At 52.2% G+C, this 21465-nt stretch overlaps 1 protein-coding gene across 1 annotated transcript in view; it reads right to left on the bottom strand.

Moving 5' to 3' along the window:
• Positions 1–256: 256 nt before the first annotated feature.
• LOC112131295 (kinesin-like protein KIF19) overlaps positions 257–21465 on the bottom strand; it is a 38233-nt gene continuing 17024 nt past the window's right edge. The window contains exons 7-15 of the mRNA XM_054545627.1: positions 19779–19931; positions 18758–18880; positions 16905–17028; positions 14228–14405; positions 10018–10204; positions 5455–5725; positions 4801–4922; positions 496–620; positions 257–341 (exon numbers count right to left, since the gene is read on the bottom strand). Of these exons, the coding sequence (XP_054401602.1) occupies positions 257–341; positions 496–620; positions 4801–4922; positions 5455–5725; positions 10018–10204; positions 14228–14405; positions 16905–17028; positions 18758–18880; positions 19779–19931 (1368 nt within the window). The remainder of the gene's footprint in view (positions 342–495; positions 621–4800; positions 4923–5454; positions 5726–10017; positions 10205–14227; positions 14406–16904; positions 17029–18757; positions 18881–19778; positions 19932–21465) is intronic.

The following is a 21465-nucleotide window of genomic DNA, read 5'->3' as shown; positions in this document are numbered from 1 at the left end:
AAAAAAAAAAAAGAAAAAAGAAAATTAACCGGGCCTGGTAGCAGACACCTGTAGTCCCAGCTACTCGGGAGACTGAGGCAGGAGAATGGCGTGAACCCGGGAGGCAGAGCTTGCAGTGAGCCGAGATCGCGCCACTTCACTCCAGCCTGGGTGAGAGAGCGAGACTCTGTCTCGAAAAAAAAAAAAAAAAAAAAAATTTTTTTTTTAAGATACATATAAAATGGGAAGGGCATTTCTGGCAGCAAACTCCCCAGGCTCAGGGCTGCCCCATGCTGTGAGCAGCTCCAACGAAGTGGTTCTTATTCTCAGACAATCCTGTGAGGAAGGGGCGATTCGATGCACTTCGTGAAAGAGGAAATGGGCTCTTAGCTGGCCCGAGACTTGGGATTCACGCCTGCCTCCAGCGCCCCGTCCCCCCAACCTGGCCTGGGAAGCAGGGCAGCAGGAAGGAGGCTTGGTGACACCCTTGCGTGGGAGAGGAGGAAGCCCACCTACCTGTCCCTCTCCAGGAGCACTGGAGGTAGCTCAAACTGGGCTCCCCATGGCAGGTCCTTCCTGTCATCTGGCTGGTCTCGGCTAGACTCCTCTGGCGCGGGAGATAGATTCAGAACAGAACCGTCCTGGCACCAGACAGAGGGGTCTGTGTGAGGCCGGCAAGGATGTGGGCAAGCTGTGTCGCCAAGCAGTGGGCTTCTGAGGGGTCACTGGAACTCCACTGCGTTCCTGCAGCCACCACTCGAAGGAAACTACCAGAGCAGGGAGGTGGGAGAAAGCCAGCAGGTCAGCTCTGTCCCTTGGTCCCCCACCATGGAGAGAGAAGGAGGCTCCGCTGCTCCAGAGGCTCCCCAGGGACTATCCACACAGTCTTGGCCTGGAGAAAATGATGCACAAGGGGACACCTGTTATCAGAGCACCTTCAAACGCCTGCAGGAGCCAGGCATGGTGGCACGCACCTGCAGTCCTGGCTGCTTGGGAGGCCAAGATTGGAGAATCCTTGAGCCCAGGAGTTCAAGTCCAGCCTGGGCAACATAGCAAGACCCCATTTCATTAAAAAAGAAAAATAGCCTGCAGGGCCTCAAAAAGTTAAACATAGAATTACCATATAACCAGAAATTCCACTTCTGGGTACACGCCAAGGAATTAGAAGCAGGGTCTTGAAGAGACATTTGCACACCCACTTTCACAGCAACACGATTCACAACAGCAAAAGGTGGAGGTAACCCACGTGTCCATTCACAGAGAATGAATAAACCACAAAATGTGGTCAGTCCATACATGGAATATTATTCAGCCTTAAAAAGGAAAGAAGGCTGGGCACGGTGGCTCATGTCTGTAATCCCAGCACTGTGGGAGGCCAAGGCGGGTGAATCACTTGAGGTCAGGAGTTCGAGACCAAACTGCTCAACATGGTGAAACCCCGTCTCTACTGAAAATACAAAAATTAGCCAGGCATGGTAGCATGTACCTGTAATCCCAGCTACTTGGGAGGCTGAAGCAGGAGAATCGCTTGAGCCCAGGAGGCGGAGGTTGCAGTGAGCTGAGATCGCACCACTATACTCCAGCCTGGGTGACAGAGTGAAACTTTGAGTCAAAAAAAAAAAAGAAAGAAAAAAGGGCCAGGCACGGTGGCCCACACCTGTAATCCCAGAACTTTGGGAGGCCAAGGTGAGAAGATCACTTGAGCCCAGGAGGTCGAGACCAGCCTGGGCAACACAGCAAGACCCTGTCTTTAATCCAAAAAATGTATATTAATTAACTTTTTTTATTTATTTATTTTTATTTTTATTTTTTTGAGATGGAGTCTCGCTCTGTTCCCCAGGCTGGAGTACAGTGGCACAATCTCGGTTCATTGCAAGCTCCGCCTCCCGGGTTCAAGCCATTCTCCTTCCTCAGCCTCCCGAGTAGCTTGGACTACAGGTGCCTGCCACCACGTCCGGCTAATTTTTTGTATTTTTAGTAGAGATGGGGTTTTACCGTGTTAGCCAGGATGGTCTCGATCTCCTGACCTCATGATCCGCCCACCTCGGCCTCCCAAAGTGCTGGGTTTACAGGCGTGAGCCACCACGCCCAACCTAATTAACTTCTTAAAAATAAAAAAAGAAGAAGTGAGTACATGTAGGCACATTGGACGGGTCACATTTGGGGAGGGGACCAGGGTGGGCCTGGGTTTGGAAACCTAAGACACGTAGTTCCCACCCGAGGCCAAAAAGAAAAAATGCACCATTCAGTGAAAGACATGTATGAATTCAGTCTAATTAGAAGTCAATCATGGCCAGGTGCAGTGGCTCACACCTGTAATCTCAGCACTTTGGGAGGCCAAGGCGGTGATTACTTCAGGCTAGGACTTAGAGATCAGTCCTGCCAACATGGCGAAACCCAGTCTCTACTAAAAATACAAAAATTAGCTGGGTGTGGTGGCACACACCAGTAATCCCAGCTACTCAGGAGGCTGAGGCACAAGAATTGCTTGAAGCCAGGAGGCGGAGGTTGCTGTGACGTGAGATTGCACCACTGTACTCCAGCCTGGGCAACAGAGCAAGGCTCTGTCTCAGCAAAAAAAAAAAAAAAAAAAAAAAGTCAGTCATGAAGAGAGAGATGCTTACGCCAGAGCATCTAGACACCAAGAAATTCTCATCACATTGCCCACACTGACAGAGATAAATGTAACCCTGGAGCGAGAAGCAGGTGGGGACATGACGCATTGTGATAGGTGTGTAAGATGGTGCAGGCCTGAGGAGGGTAATGCTGGCAAGAATTTTTTTTTTTTTTTTTGAGACAGAGTTTCACTCTTGTCACCCAGGCTGGAGTGCAGTGGCACGATCTCGGCTCACTGCAACCTCTGCCTCCCAGGTTCAAGCAATTCTTCTGCCTCAGCCTCCCGAATAGCTGGGATTACAGATGTGTACCACCATGCCCGGCTAAATGTTGTATTTTTAGTAGAGACGGGGTTTCTCCACGTTGGTCAGGCTGGTCTTGAACTCCTGATCTCAGGTGATCCGCCCACCTCGGCCTCCCAAAGTGCTGGGATTACAGGTGTGAGTCACCACGCCCGGCAACTGGCAAGAATTCTGAAGAGACTTCTGCACCCAGCAGATGCACTCATGGAGTTCATGCTAAGGATGAGCAGGGTGTGGGGGTACAGCATCAGCTAAGGTTGACACTGCATGTTCCCAGAGAGACCCACTGATAGGGATGAAAATGCATGCATGGTGTCAGGTGCAGTGGCTCACGCCTGTAATCCGAGCACTTTAGGAGGCCAAGGTGGGGGATCGCTTGAGGCCAGGTGTTTGAGGCCAGCCTGGGCAACAGAGTGAGACTCTGTCTCTACAACAAAAATTGTTTGTAATTAGCTGGGTGTGGTGGTGTACACCAGTGGGTCCAGCTACTTGGGAGGCTGAGATGGGAGGATGGCTTGAGCCCAGGAGGTTGAGGCTGCAGTGAGCCAAGATCACATCACTGCACTCCAGCCTGGGCACCAGAGTGAGACCTTGTCAAATAAAATAAAATAAAAAATAAAGGAGCCGGGCGCGGTGGCTCACGCCTGTAATCCCAGCACTTTGGGAGGCCGAGGTGGGCGGATCACAAGGTCAGGAGATGGAGACCATCCTGGCTAACACGGTGAAACCCCATCTCTACTAAAAATACAAAAAATTAGCCGGGCGAAGTGGCGGGTGCCTGTAGTCCCAGCCACGCGGGAGGCTGAGGCAGGAGAATGGCGTGAACCCTGGGGGGCGGAGCCTGCAGTGAGCCGAGATCGCGCCACTGCACTCCAGCCTGGGTGAAAGAGCGAGACTCCTTCTCAAAAAATAAAAAATAAAATAAAATATAAAATAAAAATAATAAAAATAAATATAAAATTACGTTACGTTACATGCACAACAGAATGAGAGATGCAGGATGTTTGCAAAGTCTCAGCGTATTCCCCACAAGATCCTCATTGACGACAAAAGGAGAATAGTGAAATGGAGAAACTGGCAGCCACCACCTTAACCAAGGCCCCAGTTAACCTCCAGCAATAAGACAAATCAACCATGTGAGCCTCTGATATACAACATTGCTTCTGCGGTTTTCTTGCCAAAAATGCATAATCTGAATCTAATCATGAGAAAGCATCACATCAGCAAACCCCAAACAGGGAAATTCTACAAAGTAACTGACCAGTGCTCTTCAAGTGCTAAAGTCATGAACAATAAAGAAAGACAGAGGACCAGGCGCGGCGGCTCACACCTGTAATCCCGGCACTTTGGGAGGCTGAGGCTGGTGGATCACGGGGGTCAGGAGATTGAGACCATCCTGGCTAACACCATAAAACCCCGTCTCTACTAAAAATACAAAAAAAATAGCCAGGCGTGGTGGCGGGCGCCTGTAGTTCCAGCTACTGGGGAGGCTGAGGCAGGAGAATGGCATGAACCTGGGAGGCGGAGGTTGCAGTGAGCCGAGATCGTGCCACTGCACTCCAGCCTGGGCGACAGAGGAGGCCAGGCACGGTGGCTCATGCCTGCAATCTCCCACGTAGAATCTTTGGCAGCAGCTCAGGATTGCAGGTGTCATGGGAGACTGACAGCAACTCAGACTCACACATATGAGCAGTGCCCAGGCCCACCCCAGCTCACCTGGATCTGCCTCCCTCTCCCAAGCCTGAATGCCCAGCCCGAGGCTGCCTTGTCCCCTGCCCCGCTGCTCTGGCTCCAGGCAGCTGGCCTGTGGGTGTCCTGCCCAGGGCCGAGCAGGGTGGGATAGTGCTGACTCCTGGCCACAGCCCGAGGCGGGCGTAGGCGGGGGTTGGTGTGTGGGACTCACTCGGAGGGAGCTGGACATGACCGAGTGCAGCAGCAGCAGGTGGGTCAGCGCGCCTTCACCCAGCTCCTGGGAATACAGGCGGAACCGCTTCTCCAGGGGCTCTAGCACCAGGAGGCCACTGTCTGCAGGAGCCACAACACCAAAGATGAGGACAGGGCCAGGCACACCCCACCCCGCCACATGCTCAGAGGACAGGACCTGACACACCCACCCACCACATGTGCAGGCAAAACAACAGCACTTGGTAGAAAGTGTTATTCTTTTTTTTTTTTGAGACAGAGTCTCACTCTGTCACCCAGGCTGGAGTACAGTGGCACAATCTCGGGTCATTGAAACCTCCGCCTCCCGGATTCAGGCAATTCTCCTGTCTCAGCCTCCTGAGTAGCTGGAACTACAGGCACCCACCACCACACTCAGCTAACTTTTTTGTACTTTTTTCTTTAGTAGAGATGAGGTTTCACCATGTTGATCAGGCTGGTCTCGAACTCCTGACCTCAGGTGATCCACCTGCCTCGGCCTCCCAAAGCGCTGGGATTATAGGCGTAAGCCACCATGCCCGGCTCCGATTTTATTTTTTTTACCTGCATGTACAGCCTGCTCTTCCCAGAAAAAAACAATGCAGAAGCCCAGCGTCCGCGGCCGGGCGGACCTCACCCTGGATCAGCCGCCGCTGCTCCTGGATCAGCTGCTGACACAGCAGCCGGTGCTGGTGGTAGCGCTGGATCACAAAGTCCTTCTGGCACAGCAGGTTCTTGCGGCACAGGTTGTCGGCCTGCAGCTCCGTGTTCTCCACCTCCAGCTCGTGCGCCCTGCACAGCAGCCGCAGCACCTCCCGATGGTCCTCGCTGGTGACCCGCCTGGGCAGCAGCCTCTCCATCTGTGAGGCCTTCCTCTTGGCGTGGACCAGGCGTTGCTCCAGCCTGGCCTGCAGGGAAACCCAGAGCTCGGGGAGGATGCGGACACGTCTGCTTCTTCTTATGGCCCCCGTTTATAGCACTCAGGAAACCAAGCAGGTGATTGGCTCTGAGCATGTGCTGCTAATGCCCTCTGCCTTCCGATGCTTTGACATCTGGAACCTTGACCTTGGAGGGACTGCCCCTCCTGCTTGTCCTAGTCACCCAGGGCCAGGTACCAGATAACGAGGGACAGCCCCCAGGCCCCAGAGCTTGCTGAAATTACCCTAACAGCCAACCCTAAGCCCGTTTATCCTGCCTCAGCTCTTTCTTCCCACGGAAATGACAATACAGGCTCCCAGCCACCTTTCCCCTGTTACAGAAAACCAGCGCTGGCCTGGCGCGGTGGCTCAGGCCTATAATCCTAACACTTTGGGAGGTTGAGGCAGGCAGATTGCTTGAGCCCAGGCGTTCGAGACCAGTCTGGGCAACATGGCAAGACCCCCGTCTCTACAAAAAATACAAAAAAAATTAGCTGGGCATGGTGGCATGTGTCTGTGGTCCCAGCTACTTGGGAGGCTGAGGTGGGAGGATCGCTTGAGCCCAGGAGGTCGAGGCTGCAGTGAGGTATGATTGCAGCACTGCACTGTAGCCTGGGTGACAGAGCAAGTCCCTGTGTGAAAGAAAGAAAGAGAAAGAGAGAGAGAGAGAGAGAAACAAAGAGGCAAAAGGATCACCTGAGGTCAGGAGTTCAAAACCAGCCTGGTCAACATGGTGAAACCTTGTCTCTACTAAAAATACAAAAAAAAATTAACTGGGTGTGCTGGTGGGCCCATGTAGTCCCAGCTACTTAGGAGGCTGAGGCAGGAGAATTTCTTGAACCCAGGAGGCAGAGGTTGCAGTGAGCCAATATCGTGCCACTGCACTCTAGCCTGGGAAACAGAGCGAGACCGTCTCAAAAAAACAAAACAAAACAAAAAAGCCCCATTGATTTGTTTTTGATCAGTTATTAACTAATTAATAAGCAAACTCATCCTTTGCAGGCCATGTTACATATTAATATCTATATTTGGCTCTAAAGCTAATGCTATCTTGTCAATGTCCATTTTGGGTTTGAGCAAAAGATATAAAAAATATTTTTTTTGGCTGGGCACGGTGGCTCACACCTGTAATCCCAGCACTTTGAGAGGCTGACGCAGGTGGATCACGAAGTCAGGAGATCAAGACCATCCTGGCTAACATGGGAAACCCAGTCTTTACTAAAAATACAAAAAATTAGCCGGGCGTTGTGGTGGGCGCCTGTAGTCCCAGCTACTCGGGAGGCTGAGGCAGGAGAATGGTGTGAACCTGGGAGGCGGAGCTTGCAGTGAGCCGAGATCGCGCCACTGCACTCCAGCCTGGGTGACAGAGTGAGACTCTGCCTCAAAAAAAAAAAAAAAAAAAAAAATATATATATATATATATATATATATATATATATATTTTTTTTTTTTTTTTTTTTTTTGGCCAGGCGCGGTAGCTCACGCCTGTAATCCCAGCACTTTAGGAGGCCAAGATGGGCGGATCATGAGGTCAGGAGATCGAAACCACCCTGGCTAACATGGTGAAACCCTGTCTCTACTAAAAATACAAAAAAATTAGCCGGGTGGAGCCAAGATCACGCCACTGCACTCCAGCCTGAAGACAGAGCGAGACTCCATCTCAAAAAAAAAAATATATATATATATATATTTTTTTAACTTTATTTTTCCATACTATTTGATTTTTTTTCAGGAAAGACTTTTTGTTTACTTTTTTTTCTTTTTTTTGAGCAAAAGACATGTAAAACAATTTTTTTTTGAGATGGAGTCTCGCTCTGTCACCCAGGCTGGAGTGCAGTGGCATGATCTCGACTCACTGCAACCTCTGCCTCCTGGATTCAAGTGATTCTCCTGGCTTAGTCTCATGAGTAGCTGGGATTACAGGCATGCGCCACCACACCCAGCTAATTTTTGTATTTTTAGTAGAGATGGGGTTTCACCATGTTGTCCAGGCTGGTCTCAACCTCCTGACCTCAAGTGATCCACCTGCCTCGGCCTCCCAAAGTGCTGGGATTACAGGCGTGAGCCACCGCGCCTGGCCTAAAAAAATTTTTAAAGGTCAGAAGACTTTTGAAATGAAATCACATCATCTCCAAATTGCTGAAGGCAGATGCAACAATATTAAGAGGTTTCTGGCTTGGCTACACAGCTTTTAAGTGAAATAAATGCCACCTGCTTTTAACAACATGACATCATCGACGCTTTCTGCGCTTGCCTAAAAATACACCTGCAAACACTTAACTAATGGGCTGAAACCATCTCCAGCTTCCACAGCGTTTCCCCCAAAGTCTCCATCATGCGCCCATTCTGTCATTTTTCTGAGTGCGACTGTTACATAACCAGCTATCCTATAAATAGCTCGTATCAACATCTAGCTAGTCTCAGAAAACAAAAGCGTGGGCCGGGCGCGGTGGCTCACGCCTGTAATCCCAGCACTTTGGGAGGCTGAGGCAGGTGGATCACCTGAGGTCAGGAGTTCCAGACCAGTCTGACCAACATGGTGAAACCCTGTCTCTACTAAAAATGCAAAAATGTTAGCCGGTGTGGTGGTGGATGCCTGTAATCCCAGCTACTCAGGGGGCTGAGGCAGGAGAATCCCTTGAACCCAGGAGGCAGAGGTTGCAATGAGCCGAGATCGTGTCACTGCACTTCAGGCCGGGGTGACAGAGTGAGACTCTGTCCCGATTTAAAAAAAAAAAAAAAGGACCGGGCACGGTGGCTCACGCCTGTAATTCCAGCACTTTGGGAGGCCGAGGCGGGCGGATCACGAGGTCAGGAGATCGAGACCATCCTGGCTAACACGGTGAAACCCCGTCTCTACTAAAAATACAAAAAAATTAGCCGGGTGTGGTGGCGGGCGCCTGTAGTCCCAGCTACTTGGGAGGCTGAGGCAGGAGAATGGCGTGAACGCGGGAGTCGGAGCTTGCAGTGAGCCGAGATCGTGCCACTGCACTCCTGAGCCTGGGCGTCAGAGCGAGACTCCATCCCAATTGGAAAAAAAAAAAAAAAAAAAAGAAGGAAAACAAAAACGTGAAGAGACATCCTTCTCCAGAGAGGAAGCTCAGATGTGGGCTTCCTTCTGGCCATGTCCCTGGTCCTCCTAGGATATGCCCAAGACCAGAAATGGGGCAGACCAGGCAAGATAGAAATCATGCTGCAAGCCGTCAAGCCCCAGCTCTCTGGGGGTTACTCCGGAGGGATCTCATGGAAGCCGGGGGCTGCCATTCAGACATCATCCACAGAAGGCAAGGCAGGCCGGGGGGTGTGGTGGACCCCACGCCCCTGCTCATAACCCACTTCGGTGGTCACCGAGCTCCAGCCCTGCTCTCTCCTCCCCGCTGCCCCTGGTGTCACTGTAACTCCAACATGAAGGGACACGGGCTTTGGAGTCAGACCCAGGTCAAGTCCCAGCTGTTCCTCCTGCCCCCTGCAGATTCCAGACAATTTACCTCACCTCTCCCAGCCTCAGTTTTCTCATCTGTAAAATGGTCGTGATCGGCCCTACTGCATGGGATGAGCTGAAATTCACCCAGTGGCCGGACCCGGTGCTCACACCTGTAATCCCAGCACTCTGGGAGGCCAAGGCAGGAGGATCACTTGAGCTCAGGAGTTCGAGACCAGCCTGGGCAACACAGGGAGACACTGTCTCTACAAGTAACTTTTAAAAAATAGCCAGCCCAGCCAGGCGCGGTGGCTCACACCTGTAATCCCAGCACTTTGGGAGGCCAAGGCAGGCAGATCACCTGAGGTCAGAAGTTCGAGACCAGCCTAGCCAACATGGTGAACCCCGTCTCTACTAAAAAATACAAAAATTAGCTGGGCATGGTGGCGGGCATCTGTAACATCTGTAATCCCAGCTACTCAGGGGGCTGAGGCTGGAGAATTGCTTGAACTCAGGAGTCGGAGGTTGCAGTGAGCTGAGATTGAGTCATTGCACTCCAGCCTGGGCAACAAGAGCGAAACTCCATCTCAAAAAAAAAAAAAAAAAAAATAGCCAGCCCATGTACAGTGGCTCAAGCCTGTAATCCCAGCACCTTGGGAGGCTGAGACAGGAGGATTGCTTGAGGCCAGGAGTTCAAGAGAATCCTGGGCAATATAGTGAGACCCCCATCTCTAAAATCAATAAATAAGTAAAAACAAGTTCACCCAGAGCCCATAGGGTCAGCAGTTAATAAGTGTTAGCGACTCTTATCACTGTGGTCATCATCGTCGTAACTGTGACCACACACAGCCCACTCCCCCACCTTAAGGGCCGCAGTCTTCCACTGCTCAGCTAACAGCAGGTTGACCTCCTCTTTGGCCAGCGCCACCTCGTGCGGCCCTGAGGCCTCGTCCTCATCCCCGTCGGCATCAGCCTCCGCCGGTTCCTCGTCCTTCTCCAGCTCACCCCTGTCCCTGTGGGTGCGGCGCTGGGTCTTCTCCCGCTCCCAGCTACAGCCAGGACAGAGGAGGTCAGAGTGCAAGCCACGCCGGGGGCTGGGCGTCCTGGCACCTCCACTTCCACAGCCCCTCCTGGCCCCAAGTGACTTATGCACAGACATGGGCATAAAAATGGAGCTATATGGCTGGACACAGTGGCTCGTGCCTGCAATCCCAGCACTTTGGGAGGCTGAGGTGGGCGGATCACTTGAGACCAGGAGTTCAAGACCAGCCTGTGCCAACATGGCAAAACCCTGTCTCCACTAAAAACACAAAAAATTAACCTGGCATGGTGGGGCGAGCGCCTATAATCCCAGATACTCAGGAGGCTGAGGCATGAGAATCACTTGAACCTGAGAGGCAGAGGCTACAGTGAGCCAAGATTGCGCCACTGCACTCCAGCCTGGGTGACAGAGCGAGAGTCTGTCTCAAAAAAAAATAATAATAAATGGAGCTATATGATCTCTTCTATTTTTTTAAAGCATGACCAAAAGCTGGAAGGAAACCCAAGAATCAGCAAACACCTGCTGCAGGCTCAGAGTGACCAAGCGCGGGACTCTGCAGCCAGCCCGGCCTCTAGCCCCAGCACCGCTCATGCCACTGGGTGACCGTGGGCGCCTCCTGTGTAAATACATCCTCTCTGAGCCTCGGCTTCCTCCGCAGTAAAGCGTGGATGACAAAGCTCCTGCACCTGGGGGCTCTCAGGATTAACTACATGCCCCGTGGCTCTGTGAAAGAGGTGCCCAATCAGAAAAATTAGCCGGGAGTGGTGGTACATGCCTGTAGCTCCAGCTACTAGGGAGGCTGAGGCATGAAAATCTTTTGAGCCCAGGAGGTGGAGGTTGCAGTGAACCAAGACTGTGCTACTGCATTCCAGCCTGGGCGACAGAGTGAGACTCTGTCTCAAAAATAAAAAAGAAATAAAAAATAAAAAGAGGTGTCCGATCAAATCGAACTACAAGGATCCCGTGGAAACTGCGTGGCAGGAGAGTTAAGGGAGCAAGTGCAGACATTTGGCTGGAAATGGATGAGATGGTGAGTGCATTTCTTTTTATTTGGAATTCCTCTAATGTGCCAGGTGTGGTGGCTCACTCCTGTAATCCCAGCACTTTGGGAGGCCAAGGCAGGAGGACTGCTTGAAGCCAGAAGTTGAAGACCAGCCTGGGCAATATAGTGAGACCCCATCTTTACAAAAAATAAAAGATTAGCCAAGTGTGTGGCTAGGCCTGGTGGCTCACACCTGTAACCCCAGCACTTTGGGAGGCCAAGGCAGGTGGATCACTTGAGGTCAGGAATTCAAGACCAGCCAGGTGTGGTGGTGCACTCCTGCAGTCCCAGCTACACAAGAGGCTGAGGTGGGAGGGTCGCTTGAACCCAGGAAGTTGAGGCTGCAGTGAGCCAAGATTGCACCACTGCACTCCAGCCTGGGCAACAGAGTGAAGCTTCGTCTCAAAATAAAAAAATCAAATAAAAAAATAAAAAGTAGGCCAGATGTGGTGGCTCACACCTGTAATCCCAGCAGTTTGGGAGGCCAAGGCAGGTGGGTCACAAGGCCAGCATGGCGAGACTCATTGATACTGAAAATACAAAAATTAGCCAGGCGTGGTGGTGGGAGCCTATAATCCCAGCTACTCGGGAGGCTGAGGCAGAGAATTGCTTCAACCTGGGAGGCGGAAGTTGCAGTGAGCCGAAGTCATGCCACTGCACTCCAGCCTGGGCGACAGAGCGAGACTCCATCTCAAAAATAAATAAATAAATAAATAAATACAAAAAGTAGCCAGGCGCAGTGGCTCACACCTAATCCCAGCACTTTGGGAGGCCGAGGTGGGTGGATCACAAGGTCAGGAGATCGAGACCATCCTGGCTAACACGGTGAAACCCCGTCTCTACTAAAAATACAAAAAACTAGCCAGGCATGATGGCGGGCACCTGTAATCCCAGCTACTCGGGAAGCTGAGGCAGGAGAATCACTTGAACCCGGGAGGCGGAGGTTGCAGTGAGCCGAGCTTATGCCACTGCACTCCAGCCTGGGCAGCAGAGGGAGACTCCGTCTCTAAATAAATAAATAAATAAAAGAAAGAAAGGAAGGAGGAATAGGAGAAAGATGGTTGGGGGAGAATTGGGAGCAGAAGGTGAAGGAGAAGAAATGGGCTTAAATTACAACACCAGGCTTTGTTTTGTTTTGTTTTTGAGATGGAGTCTCACTCTGTCGCCCAGGCTGGAGTACAGTGGTGTGATCTTGACTCACTGCAACCTCCACCTCGTGGGTTCAAGCAATTCTCTCACCACAGCCTCCCAAGTAGCTGGATTACAGGCGCCCGCCACCACGCCCAGCTAATTTTTTTGTATTTTTAGTAGAGACAGAGTTTCACCATGTTGGCCACGCTGGTTTTGAACTCCTGGCCTCAAGTGATCCGCCTGCCTTGGCCTCCCAAAGTGCTGGGATTACAGGAGTGAGCCACCATGCCTGGCCAGCACCAGGTTTTAAGTCACCCATAAGCGTGGTGGCCATGGGTCTTGGTTTGTCCAGGGCAGTCCCAGGGGACACGATTGTCCCAGTGTGATTTTTTTTTTTTTTTTTTTTTAGACGGAGTCTCCCTCTGTCGCCAGGCTGGAGTGTAATGGCGCGATCTCAGCTTACTGCAACCTCTGCCTCCTGGGTTCAAGCGATTCTCCCACCTCAGCCTCCCAAGTAGCTGGGATTACAGGTGTACGCCACCATGCCCAGCTAATTTTTAGTAGAGGTGGCGTTTCACCATGTTGGCTATGCTGATATTGGCCATGCTGGTTTTGAACTGCTGACCACAAGTGATCCATCCGCCTCAGCCTCCCAAAGTGCTGAGATTACAAGCATGAGCCACTGCGCCCGGCCAGCACCAGGTTTTAAGTCACCCATAAGTATGGTGGCCATGGGTCCTGGTTTGCCCAGTGCAGTCCCAGGGTACATGACTGTCCCAGTGTGATTGGTTTTTGTTTGTTTGTTTGTTTGTTTTGAGACAGAGTCCCTCTCTGTCGCCCAGGCTGGAGTGCAGTGGTGCAATCTCGGCTCACTGCAAGCTCTGCCTCCTGGGTTCACGCCATTCTCCTGTCTCAGCCTCTGGAGTAGCTGGGACTACAGGCGCCCGCCACCATGCCCGGCTAATTTTTTGTATTTTTAGTAGAGACGGGGTTTCATCATGTTCGCCAGGATGGCCTCGATCTCTTGACCTCGTGATCCACCCGCTTCAGCCTCCGAAAGTGCTGGGATTACAGGTGTGAGCCACTGCACCTGGCAAATTTTTTTTTTTTTTTTTGAGATGGAGTCTCGCTCTGTCACCCGGGCTGGAGTACAGTGGCTCACTGCAACCTCCACCTCCCAGGTTCAAGCAATTTTCCTGCCTCAGCCTCCCGAGTAGCTGGGATTACAGGTGCCCACCACCATGCCTGGCTAATTTTTGTATTTTTAGTAGAGACGGAGTTTCACCGTGTTGGAAAGGCTGGTCTCGAACTCCTGACCTCAGGTGATCCACGCACCTCGGCCTCCCAAAGTGCTGGGATTACAGGCGTGAGCCACCACGCCCGGCCGGCCTAGTGTATTGTGAACAGCCTCCTTTCACCTCCAGATGCACCCTGGCGTGGATGGTAATCGCATGGCCAGTGTCTGCACACGGCCACTCTGCACTCAGTGGGTCTGAGCAGGGAGTGAACGTGCAACGAGAGAAAAGCCCTGGCGTAGGACGGGGCAAGCCCACATCTCCTCTAAGCTTGTTTCCCCTCCCATAGTGGGGTTGGGCCTAGGTGACCTAACAGGCTGCCTCTGGACTCCAGCCTGTGTGAGAGATGAAAGGAATCTGGAAGCCTCTCCTACCTGGCCCAGCGTAGCCACAGGGGCAGGCGAGCAGGGGAGGAACAGGAACCTGCAGGCAGCAGAGGGTGGCTGGACAGCAGCAAAAGGAGCTCCCAGCAGCAGCCCCTCTGCTCTGGCAGGCCGGCCCCGCCCTGTTAGGAAGGACAGTGCTGGGGTCCAGGTAGGGCCGAGCCAGCGGGCACACTCACTCTGCAATGGTCAGCAGGTGGCGGGACACATCCATGTGCAGTTCGATGTTGGTGTTCTCCAGCTCCACCAGGCTGCGCCGCATCTCCATCTGCTCCTTGAAGGCCCCGATGAGCTGTGCCCGGATCTTGTTCATCTGTAGGTGGCTGTCCTCCTCTGTGTCATGAGACAGCTTTGGGACTGCAGGCAGGAAGGGAGCTGGCTGAACCAGGAGCAGTGGCACCTAAGCCACGGTTGAACTCCATGCCCGCCCACCAAGATGGTGTCTGGCCCACGGAGCAGCTCAGTACACATGGATGGATGAGTGAATGGAGATGGATGGGTGGGTAGTGGATGGTGGATGGATGGAGAGAGAGAATGAATGGATAGTGATGGACAGATGGAGGCTGGAGGGTAGATGGATCAATGAGTATGAATGGTTGGGGATGAATGGATAAATAAATAAATGGATGGATGGGTAAATGATGGATGGACAGATGGGTGGGTGGGTGGATGAACAGAGGGTGGATGGATGAGGATGTATGGTTGGGGATAGGTAGATGGATGGAAGAATGGATGGATGCATAGATGCATGGTGGATGGATGGATGATGGATAGATAGATGGATGAGTAGATGAATGGGTAGATGGATGGATGGAGATGAATGGTTAGGAATGGGTGGATGGATGGAAGAATGGATGGATGAGTGGATAGATGCATGGTAGATGGATGCATGGATGGATGGATGGATACATGGATGAGTGGATGAATGGGTGGATGGATGGAGATGAATGGTTGGGGATGGATGGATGTATGAAAGAATGGATGGATAAATGAATAGATGCATGGAGGATGGATGGATGGATAATGGATGGATAGATGAATGAGTAGATGAATGGGTAGATGGATGGATGGAGATGAATGGTTGGGGATGAGTGGATGGATGAAAGGGATGGATGGATGGATGGATGGATGAGGATGGATAAATGGATGGATGGATGGATGGATATGGATGAATGGGTGGGCGGATGGATGGACGAGGATGGAAGAATGGATGGGTGAATTGATGGATGGATGGATGGATGGTGAATGGATGGGTAGATGGATGAGTAGATGAATGGGTAGATGGATGGATGGATGGAGACGAATGGTTGGGGATGGGTGGATGGATGAAAGGATGGATGGCTGGATGAGGATGGATAAATGGATGGATGGATGGATATGGATGAATGGATAGGTGGATGGATGGATGGATGAGGATGGATGAATCTATGGGTGGATGGATGGATGGATGGATGGTGGATGGATGGGTAGATGGGTGAACAGAGGGTAAATGGATCGATGGGTGAGTGGGTAGATGTGTAAATAGGTGGATGGGTAGATGGATGGTTGGACTTGTGGATAAATGGATAGATGATTTAGAAGAATTTAAACCCCCTGTTTGCCTGGCTTGGGGTCAGGCTACCTGGATTTCAGTCTCAGGAACCCAAATAGTGTTGAGTCTGGGCCAACCATCTCAGCTCAGACCTCACTTTCCCAGTGAGATGCTCCCAGACCCTTGCTCTGGGCCACGTGCCACCTGCTCTGATGACACCCTGCCTTCTCCTTCACAGTGCTCGGCACATCTATGATTAAGTAACACTTTGTGAAAAATGTTTCATATCTGTCTTTCCTGCTGGAATGGAAGCTCCATGGAGCAAAATCATTCCTGTTTCCCATAGTAAGTTCCTACCTAATAGTTGCCCAGTAGCTAATCAATGGTTTTCCCTGCCTGCCCCAGTAGATGGCTCCACCCTGGACATGCAGTTTGTCCAGTCTGTTCCCATGACCTTGAGGGCAGCAGTCAAGAGCTGCCTTTTCCTTAAATGTTGAACAATCTGGGGTTGGCAAAATAAATTACGGTGCATCCAGATGACCGAATCGCTGCCGTCATTAAAACAAGGTTTTCAGGCCAGATGCGGTAGCTCATGCCTGTAACCCCAGCATGCTGGGAGGCCGAGGCGGGTGGATCACTTGAGGTCAGGAGTTCCAGACCAGTCTGGCCAACATGGTGAAACCCTGTCTCTACTAAAAATACAAAAATTAGCCAGGCGTGGTGGCAGGTGCCTGTAATCCCAGCTAAACGGGAGGCTGAGGCAGGAGAATCACTTGAACCCAGGAGGTGGAGGTTGCAGTAAGCCAAAATCATGCCACCACACTCCAGCCTGGGTGACAGAGCGAGACTCCATCTCAAAAAAAAAAAAAAAAAAGTTAGCTGGATGTGGTGACAACATGCCTGTAGTCCCACCTACTCAGGAGGCTGAAGCAGGGAGATCACTTAAACCCAGGAGGTTGAGGCTGCAGTGAGCTATGATTGCATCACTGCACTCCAGCCTGGGCAATACAGCGAAACCCTGTCTCTAAAGAAAAAAAAAAGAAAAGAATCCAACCCCCATTTACAAGAGAAGAATTAGAGCCCGGGGTCAGGGACACAGGGAGGTAGTGGCCAGCTTGGAAATAAAGCCTGGGCGGGGCCACCAAAGCGCTCTCTGGGTGCAAGTGCTCAGAGTGGCCCGAGCACCCGGCCCCAGACAGGGAGGGGTAACCAGGACAGGGACGTGTCCTGGGAGCCCTGGGAGGGCGACAGTGCTGCTGCGCCTGCAGGGGGCGCCACGCCCCACTCGGCCTACCTACCTCAGGCGTCCCGGATGCCAGCTTCACTTTTCTTCTCCTTTTCTTGCTTCTCAATTTTTGATTTAAGGTGCTCGATCTCCCTGCGCAGGTCGGAGATGACCTCCGTGTACTGGGAGATGCGGTAGGAGACGTTCAGCAGGTTGCGCTTCACCTAGCGGGGGCAGGACACGCAGCCAAAGTCAGACCTGGCGGGAAATTCCCCACGAAGGATGCGTTTGAAAGAATGCAAACACATGTTTGTTATAAAATTCAAGTAAACGCTATTCAGCCTGAAAAAGGAAGGGAATTGGCCAGATATGGTGGCTCACACCTGTAATCTCAGTACTTTGGGAGGCCAAGGCAGGAGGATCACTTGAGCTCAGGAGTTTGTGACCAGCCTGGGCAACATAACAAGACCCCATTTCTACAAAAATTTTAAAACTTAGCCAGGTGTGGTGGCTCATACCTGTGGTCCCAGCTACTCGGGAGGCTGAAGTAGGAGGATCATTTGAGCCCAGGAGGTTGAAGCTGCAGTGAGCTATGATTGTACCACTGCACTCCAGCCTGGGCAATACAGCAAGACCGTCTCAAAAAAAAAAAAAAAAAAAAAGGAAGGGAATTCTGAGAGTTGCTATAAGATGTATGGACCTCGAGGACATGCTGCTGAATGAAATAAGCCAGTCCCAGCAGGACAGATACTGTGTATTCCACCTACATGAGGTCCTTGGCCAGGTGCGGTGGCTCACGCCTGTAATCTCAGCACTTTGGGAAGCCAAGGCAGGTAGACCACTTGAGGTCAAGAGTTTGAGACCAGCCTGGCCAACACAGTGAAACCCCGTCTCCAATAAAAAAAAAAAAATACAAAAATTAGCTGGGCATGGTGATGCACACCTGTAGTCCCAACTACTTGGCAGGCTGAGGCAGAAGAATCACTTGAACCTGGGAGGCAGAGGTTGCAGTGAGCTGAGATCACGCCACTGCACTCCAGCCTGGGCAACACAGAGACTCCATCTCAAAAAAAAAAAAAAAAAAAAAAAAAATCCACCTACGGCTGGGCACAGTGGCTCACGCCTGTAACCCCAGCACTTTGGGAGGCCAAGGCAGGCATATCACAAGGTCAGGAATTTGAGACCAGCCTGGCCAGCATGGTGCAACCCTGTCTCCACTAAAAATACAAAAGGTAGCCAGGCATGGTGGCACACGCCTGTAGTCCCAGCTACTCGGGAGGCTGAGGCAGGAGAATTGCTTGAACCCAGCAGGTGGAGGCTGCAGTGAGCAGAGATCGTGCCACTGCACTCAAGCCTGGGCAACAGAGTGAAACTCCATCTAAAAACAAACAAACAAACAAAAAAACCCATGTACAATGAGGTCCTTCAAGTCCTCAAATTCATAGAGACGGAAGGTAGAATGCAGGTACCAGTGGCTGGGTAGGGGGTGGGGAGTTATGGTTTACTGGGTGCAGAGGCCAGGCACAGTGGCTCACACACCTGTAATCCCAGCATTTTGGGAGGCTGAGACAGGAGGATCACTTGAGCCCAGCAGTTCAAGACCAGCCTGAGCAACACAGGGAGATCTTGTCTCTACAAAAAAAATTGAACAATTAACTGGGCATGGTGGTGTGCACCTGTAGTCCCAGCTGCTTGGGAGGCTGAAGCAGGAGGATGGCTTGAGCCCAGGAAGTCAAGGCTGCAGTGAGCTGTGATGGTGTCACTGCACTCCAGCTTGGATGACAGAGCCAGACCCTGTCTCAAAAAAAGAAAAAAAAAAGTGTGGAGCTTCAGTTTGGGAGGACAAGAAAGTTCTAGAAATGGATGGTGATGATGGTTGCACAAAGACGTGAATGTACTTAATGCCACTGGCTGCACACTTAGAAATCTGAAGTCCAAACGCCCGTGCCTCACGCTGGTCTTGATGTTCTTGGCCCTGTAGGCGTACAGCAGTGTGGTCCGAGACTCCTCAAAGCAGGTGCTGGCTGGGCTGATGTGGGCAATCATCACTGTGCGGCTATTCCCGCCCAGGGCATCCTGTTCAGGGGGAAACTGCCAAGTGGGCGTGAGGGGAGCCTCAGGGCCCCGCCTGCCCAGGGGCACTGGCCCTGCCCCAGCCGTCACCAGGACGTCTGAGATTCCAGCTCCAAGCCCTGGAAAGGGGACCTGGTGCCAGAACCCAGGGGTCAGTCCTCAGGGAGGTGACCGTGAGGATGAAATGGGACCTGTTCCAGGCCCACCCCATCTGACTCCAGCTCTGACGAGAGCAGATTGGACCAAGGGGTCGAGTTTACAGAAACATTTATACCATTTTATTGTTGTTGTTTGTTTGTTTGCTTTTGAGATGGACTCTCTGTCACCCAGGCTGGAGTGCAGTGGCGCCATCTCAGCTCACTGCAACCTCCGCCTCCTGGGTTCAAGCGATTACCCTTCCTCAGCCTCCCGAGTAGCTGGGATTACAGGTGTGTAATCCCACGCCTGACTAATTATTTGTATTTTTAGTAGAGACAGGATTTCCCCATGTTGGCCAGGCTAGTCTCAAACTCCTGACCTCAGGTGATCCACCCACCTTGGCCTCCCAAAGTGTTAGGATTACAGGTGTGAGCCGCTGCACCTAGCCTGTTTTACCTATGTGTTAATTCGTACCCCACCTTGCTATGGAATGGAGGTGCCGCCATTCAACTCAGAATAAAGGGGAGTTTTCTCACGGTCAGAGCCCTCCATGATGGGGAGGCAGCTGTGGATGGGTGGTGAGCTCCCTCTCACCAGGGGTATGCAAGCACAAGCCAGACCATACTTCCGGGGGAATCAGGCAGTGACTACAGATGGCATCTACCGTGTTCGCTGTCCCTCATCCAGGTCTGGCCTCTCTCCTGGCTGGTATCTCCTGAAAGTGCAGGGCCCGCGCCCACCCTCCGAGGCCCGCAGCACCCACCTTCAGCAGGCGCGTGAGCTTGCCGTCCCGGAAGTTCACGTACTGCGCCTGGGTGCCGCCCTTCTCGCTGAGCGCGTTGATGCAGTTGCCCAGGGCCAGCAGCGAGCGGTTGATGTGCGCGCCCTCCTTCATCCTCCTGCCTGGGTTCTGCGTCTGCGTCTGCGCAGCGAGGGGCCGGGCTGAGAGGGGAGGTCTCAGTCCTTCCTACCTGCCAAGCCCCATCCAGGTTCCCAGGGAAGGGACGGAGGCCCAGAGGGTGGAATAACCCCGCCCCACCCCAGCCCTAGGCGCTCGGGCTCTCAGGCACTGATTACACTCATGAGCCCCCTGGGGATGTAGCATTCCGTGGGAGGAACACTATGCTACAGTCACCGGAAGCCACGATGCAGAGATCTCTGCCGGTGTTGAAAAGATGCTCATCACTAAATGAGGTAAAGACAGGCCAGAGTAGTGGCTCACGCCTGTAATCCCAGCACTTTGGGAGGCTGAGGCGGGCAGATCACCTGAGGTCAGGAGTTCGAGACCAGCCCGGCCGACATGGTGAAACCCCATCTCTACTAAAAATACAAAAAACCCGGGCACGGTGGCGGGCGCCTGTAATCCCAGCACTTTGGGAGGCTGAGGCGGGCAGATCACGAGGTCAGGAGTTTGAGACCAGCCTGGCCAATATAGTGAAACCCTGTCTCTACTAAAAATACAAAAATTAGCCGGGCGTCATGGCACACGCCTGTAGTCCCAGCTACTCGGGAGGCTGAGGCAGGAGAATCACTTGAACCTGGGAGGCAGAGGTTGCAGTGAGCCGAGATTGCGCCACTGCACTCCAGCCTGGGCGACAGAGCAAGACTCTGTCTTAAAAAAAAAAAAAAAATAGCCAGGCGTGGTGGTAGGTGCCTATGATCTCAGCTACTCAGGAGGCTGAGACAGGAGAATCACTTGAACCCAGGAAGCGGAGGTTGCAGTGAGCCAAGATCATGCCACTGCACTCCAGCCTGGGTGACAGAGTGAGACTCCGTCTCTAAATAAATAAATAAAGACAGATCAGAGGGAAGTCTGTGCAGAACAACTCCAGGTTTTTCTTTGTTTTTTGACAGAGTCTCATTCTGTCACCTGAGCTGGAGTGCAGTGGTGCAATTATGGCTCACTGCTGCCTCAACCTCCTGAGCTCAAACAATCCTCCCACCTCAGCTCCCTTAGTAGCTGGGACTACAGCCACCCAAAGTGCTGGGATTACAGGCTTGAGCCACGGCACCTAGCCGGGTTGGGCCTTTCTTGGAGAACTTGTGCACTGGAGCAAACTCTTTTGTGAGTGCTTTTCTATGTAAAAATAGTCTGTGAGAGCCAAGCACCCCCAAACACAGCCCACCTAGGCTGCTGAATGTGCAGCTAAAACACCAAGACCCTATGAGGCAGGTACTATTATAATCCCTCCCCCAACTTTTTTTTTGAGACAGCGCCTCCCAAACACACACAGCAAGTTGGAGCAGAGCCAGGATGAGGACACAAGGCCTGGACTCCCTGCCTGGTGCCCCCTGCAGAGCCAAACCCCAGGAAGCTGGTCTCCACTTCGTCTCCGGAGGACACAGCCAAGTCCAGCTGGCCAGGTTGGCCTCCTTGCTCCTGCCCGGGGCCGGGTGTTGTTTCTGCCTTCACACTCAGCTGTGTCTGTAGGAAACTGTCTGCGCCCCCA

Source organism: Pongo abelii, chromosome 6, assembly GCF_028885655.2.
Source record: "Pongo abelii isolate AG06213 chromosome 6, NHGRI_mPonAbe1-v2.0_pri, whole genome shotgun sequence".
NCBI lineage: Eukaryota > Metazoa > Chordata > Mammalia > Primates > Hominidae > Pongo > Pongo abelii.
This window is presented reverse-complemented; position numbering and strand designations above follow the sequence as displayed.